The sequence below is a fragment of the Chamaea fasciata genome, unplaced genomic scaffold (assembly GCF_029207755.1).
Source record: "Chamaea fasciata isolate MVZ Bird 193981 ecotype frontalis unplaced genomic scaffold, bChaFas1.0.hap1 SCAF_1, whole genome shotgun sequence".
In the NCBI taxonomy this organism is placed as follows: domain Eukaryota; kingdom Metazoa; phylum Chordata; class Aves; order Passeriformes; family Sylviidae; genus Chamaea; species Chamaea fasciata.
The window spans coordinates 146,770,378-146,787,102 of record NW_027094086.1 but is presented as its reverse complement, the minus strand read 5'-3'; the positions used below and the strand labels follow the sequence as shown (position 1 = coordinate 146,787,102).

General features: G+C 41.3%; 1 protein-coding gene across 1 annotated transcript; it reads right to left on the bottom strand.

Annotated features, from left to right (window-relative positions):
- Positions 1 to 300: 300 nt before the first annotated feature.
- XRCC2 (X-ray repair cross complementing 2) lies at positions 301 to 14,467 on the bottom strand. The gene is made up of 3 exons (XM_066201003.1): positions 14,420 to 14,467; positions 9,997 to 10,078; positions 301 to 4,453 (listed from the first exon to the last, which is right to left on the bottom strand). Exons 1-3 carry the CDS (start codon positions 14,456 to 14,458, stop codon positions 3,738 to 3,740), a joined length of 837 nt encoding a protein of 278 aa, XP_066057100.1. The 5' UTR covers positions 14,459 to 14,467; the 3' UTR covers positions 301 to 3,737.
- Positions 14,468 to 16,725: the final 2,258 nt, after the last annotated feature.

Sequence of the window (16,725 nt, the reverse complement as noted above, 5' to 3'; positions counted from 1 at the left end):
CATGCGCCTTTACCTGTCTGAAAATTTTTGCCACTGCTGAAGTCCTCCAAGCCCTTCCAGTGCCTCCCCTTCTTTATGAAATGCACGGGCCCTGTGCTACTCTGTAGTTGTTGGCACCAGTCTGCAGCTTTTACACGGGTGAGAATTCACTGCAACTTCTACACCAGTTGGAGTTTGGTGCTGTGGCACAGCTTTATCCTGAGGTGGGTGTTAAGTTTGGCATCAGGCTTGGTGATGGCAAAATGATGTTGCCCATTGCCCCAGTATGGTATTTGCATATCAAAAGCACATTTGAATAAAGAGATTCAAGAGACATTTTATTAGAGCAGCCACAGTAAAGTAAAAAATCATGTTCGTCTTCAGACACAGTCCAAAGCTTCTATACAGCTGCCACCAAAGTGGTATTTCTTCTTCCTCTGTCCATTACTCTCCAGCAAAAACACAACTGCAGCTATGTTTCCACAGGAGAACATTTATCTTCTGCCATTTCCAAACTCCAGAGAAACTTAAGTTTCTGAGATTAGTTATATAAGAAAAAGGAAACTTGAATTTTATGTGCAAGTGCAAACTTAAACAAAGCAAACTGTTATTTGTATTTTATTTCCTCTATTAAAAAGCCTAGGAATACAAAGAACTTTTAACTGAATATAAAACTCAACATTTTCTTTCCAGGTGTCCATAGAAATACTAGTTTAGTAGAAAATGAATATAAAACCTGCAAAATACCTTAATTTGGTTTTGCTAAGAAGCCCTCTTGTTAGGAAAAGGATGGGGGAAAGGGAGAACTAGTTCCTCTTTATTTCAAGCTTGCTGCTTTAATTCCATGTTGCATATGAAACAACAAACAAAATTCTAAGGAATGTAAAAAGTTCCTGTGCCTACAAAAGCCTTAATAATACCACCCTGAGCTGAAGAACAATGGCACTGACATGAAAGGATTTTCATTTCTAAGAAATACTTGGCTAAATCAGAGTTCAGGAATACATGTATTCCGTGCTCTTCTGCAGGGCTGATTTAGCACAGACCTACTAACACAAAATGTGCTTCCTCGCCGGGAGACTGAGCTGCAGCAGCTCAGGGCACCTCAGGTGAGACAGTGGGCTGGAGACAGGCTGGTACCTCAGGTCTAGGTGAAAGAGGAGGATCTGCATTAAAGATTATTCCAGGGATAATGCTACACTTCATACACTGCTCCTGGCTCACAAGGATGGACTGTGGTCTCCACAAACCACAATCGGTACAAAATTGTGAGAAAATTCTCCATTTAAAAAATGGCAAACCCCATGTTTAATACCCACAGAGCATTAAGGTACAAACAAAATTGCTGCTTCCTGGGTTCTTTATCACTGCATCTTTCTGAGACTTGTATCCTAAAGGTTCATTTTTCCAAATGGCGTAATTTTGGCAGAGGATGAGGTCAGTGAACTCCCAGATTATGTACTGCCTATCTCTCCTGCAGCATTACAGGGATATGCAGATGCTCAGCACCTCCCAAATCCAGGCTCGCTATACAGCTAAAACAAATGTGCAGAGCACGAATATTACAATTACCAGAGAATTTAAAAAACTGTCTGCATTCAAAGTGAAAATAGAACGGGGAAATTTCAAAATTTCCTGAGGTGCTCTTTTTGATCAACTAGAACTTTGGCTTCATTTCAATTTAGGCATTTCTTTTATAGTACAATGCAAAATACAAACTATATTGTGAATAATATAAAAGCTTTTTTTCCAGACGGGAATGCCAGAACATATCCATTGTTTTTTTTTCTCAAGCATATTCTTTAGCAACGATGATTTTATGAAGAAGTTAATCATCAGTGGAGCTGTATTCTCCAGTGGAAAGGGGGGCTGTTTGGTTTTGATTTTTTTCTAGTAGAAATTACATAGTCCTAGAATTTTCAGATTTTAAAGTTCTCTACTTCTGCTTGAAATTTCTCATTCTTTTTTACAAATAATTCAGCAAAGCCCTTTTATCATAATTCATAGTGGAAGTGTCTACTCATGGTAAACTTGGGTCCACTCCAGGCTGAATGGTTGTTATGTATTTTTCATGGATTTATGTACTTATGCAGGTTTTGAAATAAAACACATATTAGTGCTGATGGATGAGAAAGCACAAATGAAGTGACATTCTATAAAATCATCAGCTCTGGGGAGATGTTGAAAAGGCAAAGTTTGCTCGTGTGTCAGAACAGAAGAACTGATGGAGTGAAGAAGCGATAAGATGGAAGGTTTAAAATGAGAAGGGAAAAAAGGAAGTTTTCCCAAAGAAAGAATAATTAAACTGAATTCATTGTGAACACACACAGTGGAACCCAAGAGGGTAACTCAACTATACACAGCTGGGATTCCAGACATACATTCAGCTTGAAAAAAACTGCTTCAGAAGTCAGGAAATTCAAAGGTAAGTGTCTCACAACAGAGTTTTTTAGGCATCTTCCTCAAAAAGATACTGAGCTAGATACTTCTTCTTAATATGCATTTTTGTTATTAATCTCTTCAATCTAAACTATAAAACGTGCTGTGCAACATGACTGAACAAACATCGCTGTGAGAAGTATTTCCCCCTTGTTTCAGTAATTTGAATTTGTAAGCTAATGTAAGTTTTTGTATTAAATAATGTACTGTGTGCAACTTTCTTTCTTGTAAAGCACTTTGAAGCTTTCAAAGGGCACTCTAGGTTCATAAATAATGTGGTGTTCTTTGCCAGAACTGTAGGGCATTTCTCATAAGTTCTGAATCTTCTTTGCCAGAATTGCAACATGTTACATGCCAAATCCTGCACATAAATGTTCTACATGTGGCAAACACATACTGGTAAAGACCAGAGGCATGGCATTCCTGGATTTCTTAGAGAGAGTGGGGAAGGGAAAGAAGTGGGAAGGAATAATTCAGGAGGGCAGAGAAAAAAGTCTGTGCATCATTTAAAAAAAACGGTAAACAACAAAAAAACAACTTCCACTCCCAAAACAACCCATAACTTGCACTTAATTATTTTCAAAAATTAATGTGTTTGCTGCATGCAGCACAAACTCACAGGTACCCAGAGGTGGATCTTTACGTTTCCTTGAGTTATGGAAATCAGGCCTCTATTTCTTTAATAGCTGAAGATTCTTCAATGCCAGACATTTGTAAGGGTCAGAACAGCTGCAATCCCTGCTCCTCTGAGCACTCACTAAGGTAAATGGAGAGGCTGAGAGCCAGGAGAAGCAGCAGTCAGGATCACCACTGTTTAACAGGCTGTGAAAATGAATCCTCTTCTTCAGGCAAAATCAGCATTTCTTATGCTCAAAGCTACAGGGAATAAACCAAGGGCAATGTTTATAAAGAGTGAACTCTGGCCTCTCTGCAACCTCTGCCACAAACAAGTAGGCTCCTACTTCTGGAGCTTGGAAGTGAAGAAGTGTAAAGCAGCAAGGCCCAGAAATTCCAACAGGCATTTGGCCGCATAGGTTAGATTGCTGAAGGATATCAGGACTTTATTGTGTCTTTGGTTACCATTTTCTTGATTAAGCACAAACAAGTAACGTCAACATTCCTCTACAGTTTGGACTGAATTGCTGAAGTAATTAAAAAATTTTACCATTCCCTGCCCTTCACTGAATTTCAAGAAAATGGTGACAACTATTTACCGCCCAGCAACAACCAGCTAGTTGAAAAGTTACTAAAAACTACTTTTAGACTTGATCAGGCCTTAAGCACCAGGAATTGAGAAACATTTACAAAATAAACTGGTGTTAAAACTGAACTCCACATTCTGCAACACTAAATGAACGTTTTACTATCTGGTGTCTTTTGAGATGGCAAGAAACTACAGTAAAACCTTTGCCATTGCCAGAATTACACTGCTTAGAAAAAAATATCCTGTGGGTTACCATTTGCTGCCATGACTTACAGAGATACGGTCTGTAGTCTGTGTCAGTTTCATGTGGAAGTTTTAAAGGTAAAAAGCTTTCTGCAGAGTTTGCAGATTTCTGCATTAGTGTCTGTGTTGTTGCAAAGAGGATCAAGTGGTGCTGTGACACAAGCTTTTCAAGGAAGTTGGCACATTTCTTCAGGTTCATCTCCTGCAAGGTGAGACTCTCCCCTCCATTGCTTCTGTCTATCCAATAAAAAGCTGATAAACTGTCTAAAAGCAAAACACAGAGCGAGGGGTGAGCACAGAACAGGTTTTCTAGAGAGTAGAGAGTGAGGAGTAACTGAGTGCTACTATTGCAGCTCACAAGGAAAAGCCTTCCCAGGCACTGCTTTATCATTTCTTCTGTCCCCTGTGCCAGTCTGTTCTCAAGAATGGTGACCAGGCGGAGCATATCGAAATGGAAATCTGTGTCAACAAACATGACTTCTACCTCCAGTCCTCCTTCTGCTTTGGGAATGATGCAGCGGGCTATAAGGTGATAAAGCATTTCTGTTTTTCCTGTCCCTTCTGGGCCATGGAATTCAATAACATCTCCTGTTTAAAAACAAAGCAGCACGTTGTCAGGTAAGAGCATTTACAGCCCACAGTTGGTATTCAGTGTTTTCTGAACCAATACTGACTATTTCACAAAATGGGAAATGCATTTTACATGACATTCATAAAATTGTTTAAATCCTGATTAGCATCTACCAAAAGATATTTCAGTTTTCAAGAAAAGCCTCTAAAGTGAAGTTAATCAACTGTGAACAAAGGCTGAAAACCTCTGCCAGTACCATTGAGGAGCTTTCCATCAATAGAAGGTTGGCATCTGGATTTCATCTGTATCACTACAGGCAGATGAAGGCAGAAGAGGAAGCTGCTACAGCAAAGTGGCCAAGAAACCATTTACACTATGCACATGCAATTAAGAAATTTCAAAGTAGAGGACAAAACAAACAAACAAAAAAAGACATATTAGAGGTCATTTCACCTGGATGTCACATGCTGCATGTCACAAGATTCCTACAGGAACCTGTGACTGGTGAAGAGAACACCAGTAAGTTTATTTGGCACTTATATTCTACTGTGGTGATAATAATGTGAAACTGCTTCTTTTGGCAAGGCAGACTCAGGGATTCCTTCAACTCCAGGCAATGCCTCTGTGTGAAGCAAATGATCTCTGTTCATAAAAGGATTCAGCCTAATTACCTCATCCATGTGGGTCATAAAATACATATCATAAAAATTTAAAATGTTAATTAAAAACAGCATTACACTTCATTAGGAAACCAGTTCTTTTGTTGAATGTGAATACAAGATACTCAAAAGACTTATCCAAAGTCTTCTGATGTCTTGTATCAGAGCAAGACTCTAGAAAAAGTTCATTTATTAGCCACTTTTTATAAATTTCTGATTTTGGGAACTGGATTATTTATTTATGACATTTTGGACTTTACAGGCAGGAGGGTAACTACATGCAGTAAGGAGAATCACACAACTGTAATTGCAGAAAGGTGAGAGATTTCCAGGGCCTTGGCAAGTGCAAATGGCATAACAGATTTCCATAGGGGGATGCAAGAGTAGAGAATTAACTGCAACTTTCCTTAAACATGTTTGTGCCTGCCTGAGTTAACAGGGTTTTTCAAGTCACTGCTCAACTTCCAGAGGATGTCCTCATTCATAAATGCCTATGTCAAGATGCAGTTTGGGATGAGGGGAGGAGGATGGTAGGGAAGAAACCAAGCTCTTCTCCCTTTGCAAGTGTTAAAAGCAATTTAAACCTGTGATAAGTCTGTCCATTTCAGTGACACTCAGAAATACCATTTCTATGAATTTCTGATCCTTTGAAATTTATTTAAAAGCTTGATTGCCTCTCTTACTAAGCTGTTCTGAATGGCTCCCTCACTTCTAAGATGAAAGAAAACTGCACTTCCTGGGACGCAAGTATTTATTTTCTCTTCCTGTCCAGAGGTCGCAGTGCCCAACTGTGACACTTGCAGCTCTGCTGTCACACAGCCTGTGCCAGAGACATGACCACACCCTGGCAGGGTGAGATACCAGCTTGGAGGAACTCCTCCTAAGAGTGCTGGGTAGGTCATTCCCTTGTGTTTTGTCTTTTGAAATATTTTAGAGCAATTGCATAAGGCAGCTCCTGATAAGGAACAAAGTGTATCTTTTGCCACTGGCTGTGGCACAAAACTTCTGCCATCCTGACTGGCATTTCTGAGTCCAGACCAATAACTGAGTGGGGCCAACAGGCAATAGACTGCTTCACCTGCCTTTACAGCAAAATACGACCCGCTGGATTCAAAAATGGTTCTGGGAAATAAATGCTTCACTTTTTCCAATTGAAGACATTCTAGCAGGATGTCCATGTGCTACAGAATGACACTGGGTCAGGTTTTTTTTATTGGCAAAACTAATAAAACTTATATAAGCAAAAATTCTAAGTTGAATGACAAAAATCATTCTCAGAGGTGGTGGTGCTGGTTTATAAATTAGAACAGCAGGACAGTCAAGCACCCCTTAAAGTTTGTTCAACATTGCTGAAAGAGATACACAGCTGGCTTGTAGCTTGACCAAGACACTTGAGTTACTCTGAAAACAGTAACAGCTTGGACTGCAAGAAAACCTCAAGAGAGCCGGGGATTTCTGTGCCTTCCTGATTATCCAAGAGGCTGCCCACAAGAAAAACGGGTGAAAAAACAGGAGCCATTTATAGCAACAACTATAAATGCAGGGCTTCATTAAATTAGCAACCAGGCTGTTACAGTAAGATAAGAGGGGAAATTCATTTCTCTGGATCAGAGAGGACAAACCATGACACAGCAAAGGAGGAAGTGAGGCCAGCAACGTTTTCAAGAAGCCTCTGACATTCTGACAATAGGTCACAGAAGAAACTGAGTGATCAGGACTAGCATCATCCATTAATGTCAAAACAACTTTGAAAGGAGGATTAGTAAAAAGATACTGTCACAGGGTGAGAAAAGGCTGAGAGGCAGATCAGGAACAGCACTTCAACATGGAAGAAAGTTAATGGGAATTTTTTCTATTAAGAATTGGTGTTGGCAGACATTAAACATATCAGTAGATGAATGTTCCATTAGCTTGGCAAAACATGTAGAAGACAAACTAATTGGGTTAATAAAGACTTAAGTTTGTGAAGATTTAACAGATGGAGATGGATGAGCAGAGTGATTTCACATGAAATTCAGCACTGGTGAATTCAAGAGTTAGGTTTCAAGGAGTCCCCCAACACACTGCCTGGCTCAGGGCAGGCTGAACTGGCCCATTATGGGCAGACAAAAGAGAACAATAGTCCACTCCTATGAATGGGCATGCAGCTTAAACTAAATGATGCTGAAGAAATGTAAATATTTATGTAAGATTAATATATTTTAAACTGAAACACTGTGCTCAGTCCTGGTCATCAGTTTGGTGTTATATCTTGAGTGAGAAGAGCCTTATTTTTGTCTGTAATCAATCCACCAGAAAATGCCGGTTAAACTATTTTCTGACACTGCAGATTCAAACATGCTGTTGGAATACTCAGCAATAACTTTGTGTGTTCCACATTGTAGGCTACCTTGAAGTTCCTGGGCTGGTCATTTACAATACTGTGCAGAAGCTGTCACTAATATTTATACCACTTGTAAGTGAAATAGAAAGGTCTAATGTTGGGTGTCATGCAATTGGTAAACATCAGAGCCTTACACTGACACCCACACCTTCATGCCAGTGGCACAGGGGAAATATGACTGGCAATAGTGGAAGATTATTTAATGCTTGTGTCACTTTTGCTCCATTCCAGAAGAGCTTAAATGGTATGTAATTAATGTACTTATGTGCTCTTAAATATGCAAGTCCATCATAATTAGAAGCAGTGGTTAGAGTATCACATTAATACCTATATTACCTGTCCCTATTTTACAGTACCCTGACATGCAAGTTATGAACACTCAACTAAAATGTAACCTTTGGACAGTTTATTGAAACTTCATATATTTGTTCAGTTCAAATTCCACCAGAAGAAAAAGAATAATTCAGGTCTTTGCATTGCTTTAATCACAGCATTTTAGATGAAAAGCTGTTCAGTGTGGACTTCATGGACAACATATTACAGAATTCCACAGTGACACACTAGAAGTCAAGTTCATGACAAATGGAGAGGCAGGCCTTCAACAAGGGATTTAAGACTGAATAATGAGAACACACATCAAAATAACACATGGGCTCACATGAATACTGTGGTATTAAAAGACAAAGCAAAAACGTAATAAAAGGTGAAGTCCATTTATATATATACAGCTAAAGAGCTGTGCTAATATGTTAGGCAGCTTCATTAATGTCAGCCAAAAAGCATGACCAATATGGGTAATAATTGGTACCATTTGCTGGAAGCAGAAGAAAAATACAAGTGCTTCAAAAGCTCAATGACTCTGTTGGCACAGAGAAACCAGTGATGAATTTTAGAAGGTTTCCAGCCATCTTAGAACTGAGGTTCTGGAACAGCCTTCAGACAGACATGAAGAACCTATAAAGCTTTAAGAGCAAAGCAGATAATTTGACATGAAATTATGTAACTGCAGCAAGAGGAGTTAATGATCCCCAAGAAAACGTCTCAAAATCTGTTTGACAAGTACATAACCAGTCCAGCCTCAAACATTTTTTTGTTGTGTGTAAAGTTGACTAAAAAATACCAAACATTCAGGCTAAAAGATCATATAATATTTATGCTTTGAAAAAAATACAGTAATATCTCATCTTCTAAAAAAAATTAAAAATTTGAGAGCCTTATGAAGCATACACCAATTTTATTCCTGGCCCTTAATTCTTCTGAGTGACACAGCAGTTCAGAAATGAGAGTATTTGAATATTCTTCTGGGCTCTACTTGCACTGGCTTAGCAGTATTTCTCTGCCCTTTATCGTTACATCACATTGGAAACTTTCAGGGCAGGAATCATGTACTGCTAAAGCCCACACGTGTTCTCTAGTGCTGCAAAACAATACACAAAGGGTCCCACAGTGACTGTGTTTGAAGACTAAGCATCATCTCTCATTCAATTATCCTGATTCTTTTTATTGCTTTTTGTGCTCTTTCTTCTGAACCTTCCATATCTGTGGGAATTCAAACTGCAGACAAGTGTGCTGCTAACCACTGAAGCCACATACTTGTCCTGTGAAATCCACTCACTCATACACAAATTCCACAAGAGTAGTTTCTCACCACTGATCCTGACAGTTTGCCGCTCACAGGTATTTCTTCATATATGTTTTTAGTCTTGTGTAATAGAGTTGTCTCTTCCATCGTGAAATCCATGAAATTTCACACAATCTGGAAAATCAGTCTGACTTCCTGAATAGTGTGTTAATTTCTGTTTGGTTCACTAATTTCTTTCATTAAAATATCCAAGCTTGATCTTAAAATTTCTTGTCCTGGTGTCATTAAAAGGTTACCCCATTTCTCCAATCTGAAATTCTCGTTCATTGACTGAAGGTCTCTATGAGCCATGTTGATCCTGACATTGTGAACTCATTCAACTAATTAGTACCTATGTCCATAATGGAATTGTTTATGAAGTTCTATCTAAGCATACTCAGGATTTTTCAGGTCAAGACTGAACGGCTTGATGACTTGGCTTCATTGAAAAATACTGTTTGCTCATGGCCCTTATCCCAACTCACCCAGACAACTCTATCACTGAACTCTTTGCTATTTATTGAACCTCATGTTCTTTGCAAATTTCTGCAGTTACGACTTTGTGGTGGTTGTCTAGACCACTGATTAAAAAAAACAAACAAAGAGGTTTAATGACAGACTCTAGAACAAATTGCTGGAAAACTACTGACACTGACCAACGTGCTTGGTATTTACTCACCTACACCTGTGTTTTGATATGCATAAAGTAGATTTTAAGGCCTATTTAATAATGTTTAGAAGGGTGACTTTGCATTGTTCCATTTAATCTAGTTTGCATTGAACTACATCAACACTTTAAATTCTGATCTAGGGCAAAATAATTTACTTCTATGCTTATCTCTGAGAATACTTTTACATGAACATTTTTCCATAAATGGGATAAAGACACATTTTTACCATGAACAGGAGATCCTTCCTCAGCAAACAGATAAGGTTCGAGATTCTTCAGAGAACTTCTGCCCTCAAGTCGTGCAAGCAGCTTTTAAAGACAAGACAAAGAGCCATGCTGTTAACTTAAAATAATGGACCTCAGGAAACAAGTTTGAAGGATTCTAAGAACTGACAGTTTTCCAGGACAGTCCTATTGAAAGATTAGCCTGATTTTAAAAATGTTTCCATAAATACATATGGAAATGTATAGTGTGGACTACAGCAACAGAAGGTCCCAGCCTTACAAACAATGAGCACACAGATTCAGTGGCAATGAGGACTGGAGACATGAGGAGAAATAAAGTTTAAAAAGCAAAGGCTGTGCAGGGACATTAGTGAGAGGGATCATCTCCAGAACACTGCAGTGCTGCCATTCCGAAGAACAAAGGGAAAGAACATCATTTGTAACAACCATCAACTTCAAAAAAATACTGCCTGAGAGGTGAAACCTTACCCATCATCAATCCCCTGAGCCAGCCTCTCTGAGCATTTGTAAGTAAAACCATGTGCATTTCACCTGAAAAGTTGCACAGCACTCCTCTGGGCTACAGTCCTATTACATAATAGTTACTTGTTCAAACAGAGTATGGATTAAGAATGTTCAAAAGTAATTAGTCACCAGTGGCTCTGCAAGAACCTTTCTAAAGCAAGCTTGAATTTGTTGAGCAAGTTCTCCAAAGCCCCTCGTAAAGTAAGTCCATTGTAAAACTAATTAGTTCAAAGATCATGGACAGTTTCTTAAATTGAGAGGTATTTGCATAGCAAGTAGACAGGTATTCACAAAACCTGTGTTATTAGCAGTTCTGGCACACTGTGTAAAGAGAGAATGAACATTTTCCCTGGTACCAGAGCTGTAATTCCCCACATGTATTAGCACACATATGAGAAAGGACATTATTGGGACGCTCAGTGTCACCAGAGCACCCACCCTGGGACAAATACTACATTCTCCAAGACACCCGGCTGTCATTTAAAGATCTGAACAAAACAAAATAGTTTTATCCCATCCTCAAGACCAAAAAAGCACTGAGCACACACCTTCAAACAACTGCTGCCTTCTCTTGCTCTCCTCGTCACATCCATGAGCAAAATTTAAAATTTCTTTGAACAGTTGTGTGTGTTTGCCTTTAACAGTAAAATGAAACTCCATTAAATGGTTCTGAATTTACTTCAAGTGGTCACAGTGGGAATCTAAGTGTGACATTTTCATTGACATTTTAAAAGTCCCTTCCATTAACAAAATGTCAATGTGTTTGCCTTGGCCTCTTCACACGTATCCAGGAGAGTTTTCTGACTTGTTCTTTGAAGGGCCAAAAAAACACTTGAATTGACCTTGCTCTGGATCAGCAGATCCTCCCGTTACACTTCACACATTTGTGCAGCACATAAAACATGGTGAGCTTCTGGGAACCAGCAGGGTTCCATGAGCTGGACAAGCAAAAATTCAGATGGATGGATGTACATAAGAATACAGGAATTAAACTGGGGGCACACAAACCAGCAGCTCCCAACTACCAAGAGGGTCTTAGCAGACCCTACATGTGCAGCTCTTCTGTGCAAGCTCTCTCTGGCCACCAGCGAGGAGAGGCTGTACCCACTGGGGAGAACCAGGAATCTCTCACCCATTCTTCAGCAGTGGAAGTTGAGGGAAAGAGGAAAACCACCACAGGCTGCTGCTTTCTGATGCTCTTCATTTCTTAGCAGAGGAAACACACAAGGATAACAAGGGCTCAATGATGGGCACTACTGGGGCCTGCAGCCACAACTACTGCTGGCCTGAACACATTGCTGCAGCCTTCTGCTCCTAAATTAATTTGTACATTAACAAATACACCCTCCGCAGTTCACTTTTTCTGGAACAGTGAGCCCCTGTCTCCTCTTAGACTATCAACTCTTTAAGTTTACTGAGAGAGCTCTGGAAACACACAGTAAATTGATCATTATCGTTTGAATACGAATCTGCCGTTATTTAGATGACAAATTTATATATTAATTTTAAATAACTACAGGTGCTTTCTCTGAGCACTGCTCATGTAGGTAATTTATGGTAATTTGCTGATGATAGTGCACCTGTGTTTTTATCAAGCTTGTATTTACTTCCGAGTTCTGAAGCAGAATCTCCAAAGGCACTTGCCTCATTAGTGCCATGCTGGGAGCGACAGGGTTCCTGGCAGAAACAGCCAACAATTTTCCTTCCACTCTCACAAAGGTTTGTCCACACTGCAGCAGAAGTGATGGAAGCAAAGCTGAGATGAGACACTACACAGGCATCCCTCACCTCTGCCCACATTACAGACAGGGACAGCACGGGCTGTTCCAAATGGAGCAAGAGCCACCCTGGCTCTGTTCCAGGGGAGGCATTCCCATTTGCCTCCTCACATGTTCTTCTGGAAAATCAGAGGGGGAGAAATCTACAACATGTAAAGGGTAATCTGGAGGGTGGATGTCAGGTGTCCCAAGCTTTGTCACAGACAATGTAGAGTACACAGCAGTACAGCACCACTGGACAGAACCTCAGAGTAGGAAGAGCTTAGAAAAAAAAATCCCAAGTCAATTTCAAATCCCATTTTTGAGACTTCAGATTCTATAACCGAAGTGTAGGTGCTCATTTCTTCCTCCATAAGCCTCTCTTCATCTTTTTTTACACAAAACACAACCCTTTAGCAATCTGCCAGTGGTGGCTCCTCACTCTTGGGTGTTCTTTGGAAATGTAATTATGTCACCGAGAAACTGCACAAATGCGCAGCTACATGTAGAGAACAATCTGTACAGCAAGAGTTCAGCAGCAGCTGGGTTAAATGTCATTAATGACAAAGCTGATGAGACTCAAATATTTCAGCCATGCCTTTTCTAATTTATCGTCCTTTTAATACACAACTATGCATATGGACAGTCCCACTGACTAATGCATGACATGCTTGTACTCTGGGTTTCACCAGAGCTGTGCATCAATGGGAGCACACACGTAGGTCTTGTCAGGAATGAGAGATTACTTCATTAAAATGTTAAAGAAATTCAAATTAAATACTCCAGCTCTGGTAGAGGCTGTGAGCTAACCTACAGGCTATTTACACATACAAACCTATCTCGAGTACTAGACAAAATTTAATTCTCAACCACTACAACCGCTCTGACTGAGCTTTTGTAAACTTCGGGCATGAAGACATATGCAAGCTATTTATCATTACTTTTGTTGTGATACACCAAAGGTGTTTTGCAAGAAGTTCAAATTTGTTGTATTAATTATATTCACTAATAAAAGCACAATAATGCGGTCTCAGTAAGTAAAATTTGATTTTATGCATGAGACTATTTAAAGAAATATTGTTTTAAATTAAGTGTTTTCTGTTTCAAGTGCTTTTACCATTTTTTTGTCTGGACACTGTATTCATACATTGACTTTTCTTAACCCATTGGTTGTCAGCTCCTCCCTTGCTCCTTGATATAATGGTTGGATATCCATCCATTGCAGGCAGTTGATGCCCTGTGCATTCCCCATTGGCACCACTCATGGACAAATAAATGCATTTAACCCTTGGACAAAGAACACAGCCCATGTCCTTAATTCGTGTTTATTTGCCAATAGTGGACATCTGGTATTAATTTTTTATTTTTTTAAGTGTCAAAAGGGCTTAAAAGCTCAAGTCCCACTAAAAACCACACAGAGCTTTAACAAAAAAATAAATATTATCACACTTTCCTGTTTAATGTGAACTATGCGGCATATTCTGGTACAGTTACACAGAAATCTCCAAACAATTAAGTTGCTGATTGCAAGTGGAAGTTTCTAACCATTAAACATCCAGAAACGAAAAAAAAACCAAAAAACCCCCCTAATAAAACAACACAACAAAACCCCGAAACTCAAACCTCTTTTCTCCTAAAGAGGAGAAAAACAATTCCACCTTACATAATGTTTATTTATAGAATCATAAACTTGGAAGAGACCTTTAAGATCATCAATTCCGAACCTTTAAATGAAACCTTCCTCACAGGTCTTCTTCCTCAGGCATCCCCCCCAACGCTCGGGAGGGGAGAGCGAAGGGAATATTTATAAAGGAATTATCGAGACACCTGAACCAACCTGCCCCCGTGCTGCAAGACGCGCCCACGGCAAGGAGCCCACCCGTACCCCGACACAAAGGCGGAACGGGGACCCAGGGGAGCCTGATCCCTCCAGGATCCGCGGGGAATCCACCGGGAAAGCCCCCGCGGCCTTTCGGGGGGCGGAACTCCCTCCCTCACGCACCGCCCCCCTCAAGAGGCCCCGCGGGGATGAGGTGGGGAGCCTCGGCGCTCCTCTCTCCCCCGGCTGCGGCCTCGCCCGGCCGTCCCCGCCCGTGTGCCCGGGCCCGGGGCTGAGGGGAGCGGGGCGGGGGCCGCGCCTCACCTGCGTGCCCGACTCCGCCCCGCCGAACGCGTCACCCATGGCGGCCCCGCGCCCGCCGCCCCGCAGCGCCCCCGCCCGGCCGCGCCCTCTGCGCCTGCGCGGCCCGGCCCCCCGGGAGCGCGGGGTGGAGTCTGCGGGCTGCGGAGTCTCAGGTTCGAGTCCCGCGTCCGGCTCAATTCACGGCCGCCCGCCGGCTCGTCTGTCGTACGTGGATTGGAACTTCTTGGACACGGCCGGGAGCATCACAGAGTCAAACAGGTCGGAAAAGACCTCTGGGGTCATCGAGTACAACTTATGACCGAACACCACCTTGTCAAGCAGACCACGGCACTGAGTGCCGTGTCCGGTCTTTCCTTAAACACCTCCAGGGGCAGTGACTCCACCACCTCCCTGGGCTGCCCATTCCAGTGTCTAATCACTCGTTCTGGGAATAAATTCTTCCCAGGGTCCAACCTAAACCTTCCCTGGCACAGCTTACAGCCATGTCCTCTCCTGTCCCAAATTACCTGAGAGAAGAACCTGACCCCCACTCGGAGACAAGCCGTTTATTTATTTTTAAGGACTTGTCTTTCTATAGGTGTGCGTGGGTTTTTTTCTGCTCTTTCTGGAAAGGGGCAGGTGGCTGGGCTGGTGTGACTCAGGGGATGCTCCTTGGTGACACCGGATAGCTGTGACTCAAGGGAAGCTCGTTCGCGTGGCTGCGATTAAACTCTTGACGCCTGTGAAATTGCTCTTTGCCAAAGCCAGCTATCAATTACGGCTTAAATTAAAAGGGGTCCAGAGTATTTTTAATAAGTCCTTGGAGTGAACTGGGCTTGTGTGGTGTGTGATGCTCTGAGGCAGGAGCTGATGGTCAGCAGCCGTGTGCCTGTGGTCAGCAGCAGGAGCTGCTCCTCCCGGACCACGGCCCGTCCACTGCACTTGTGCAACCTGGGCAGGCAAGAGGGACGGGCACAGGGAGAACATGGCAGAACCTGTTTGTTTTTTCCATAGGCCAAATGCAAAACCAGCAGGATAAGAATAGCAGCTCCCAGTATCTGCATATCAAAGATCGGTAATGATATCATCCCTTTGGGTCTGGCGAGGTTATTGGTGATACTGCACGTCCTTACAGTTAGGAGGAGAAACTGGTGGTGAAGTTCTCTGTTTCTTCAAAGAAATCATGTTTGTCTATAAAAAAGAGTTTCTACTAACAGGCACCACAATAGAAAACCTAACCTCAGATGCAAGGCATTAGCTTTGTTTACTCTTTCAATCCTCTTTCAGCCCAAATTATACAACTCCAATAAAAAACACACTGTTGCCGCTACTTGACTTAACTCTAGATGGATGCCATCAGATAGATTTAACCCAACTCAAACCTCTAGTTTTGGTGTCCAGTCCTAATTCTGCTCATTAAAATCCAGAAGGGAGATGGTCGCTCTGCACAGCCTGAGTAGTCTTTGTCTTTTTCTGTGTACGGATACACGTGCCAAATTATCGGGAGCATGGTTCTCTGGTGAGAAAGACCTGGATGGCAGTGGGGAGAGCACAAAATGCAACTACAATACTTTTGGTTTCATTGTACTGAAGGAAGTTTCTGCTTTGCATTTTGGAAGGAGTCAACATAAGGGACAGAATTTTAAGAGCTGTGTGTCTGAGTACAGTACCTCAGTGGTCTGGGCCATGTTCCCTGGACGAGTTTAAAAGCTTTGTTAATTAGTAGTGATTGCCCTTGAAGCTGACTGAGGAGTGACCTAGCCCAAGAGCAGAGTGGACTCACTGTGACGACAAAGACACGACTCACTGCATCAACCACGTGATTTTGTTTTTTATAATTATAGGTTCTTTGTTGCTGTTGTCCTCTAATTAAAGATGTTGCGCTAATTTTTAAAAAGTGATTGCTACTTGAATTTAGAGCCAAAAAATATACAGCACAGATGAATGCCAGTTGACTGAAGTCCACTCGTACCTCATCACTTACCATCGTGAGTGTCCCAGTAGGGTTCTGTGGGAGCTCTTCCACTGCATGGCTGAACACAGCTTTGCCATTACAATCTAATGCAAAATGAAGTATCACAGTTCAATGGAGATCAAGCAACAAATATTTGAGAGAGGGGGTAAAAACACAGAACTCATCTGAGTAGAAAAAAAAATTGAGGATATTTAATAGCTTGAAATAGTTAATACATAATAATTAGAAATGTGTAAATCAAATACACTGGTCACCTTGACAGGCTAATTGTACATCAGCAGTCAGCACTGCTGGCCTCTTACCAGATTTTGTAATATTTTATCAAAGCTGTCTATGTAGTTCTCATAGTTCA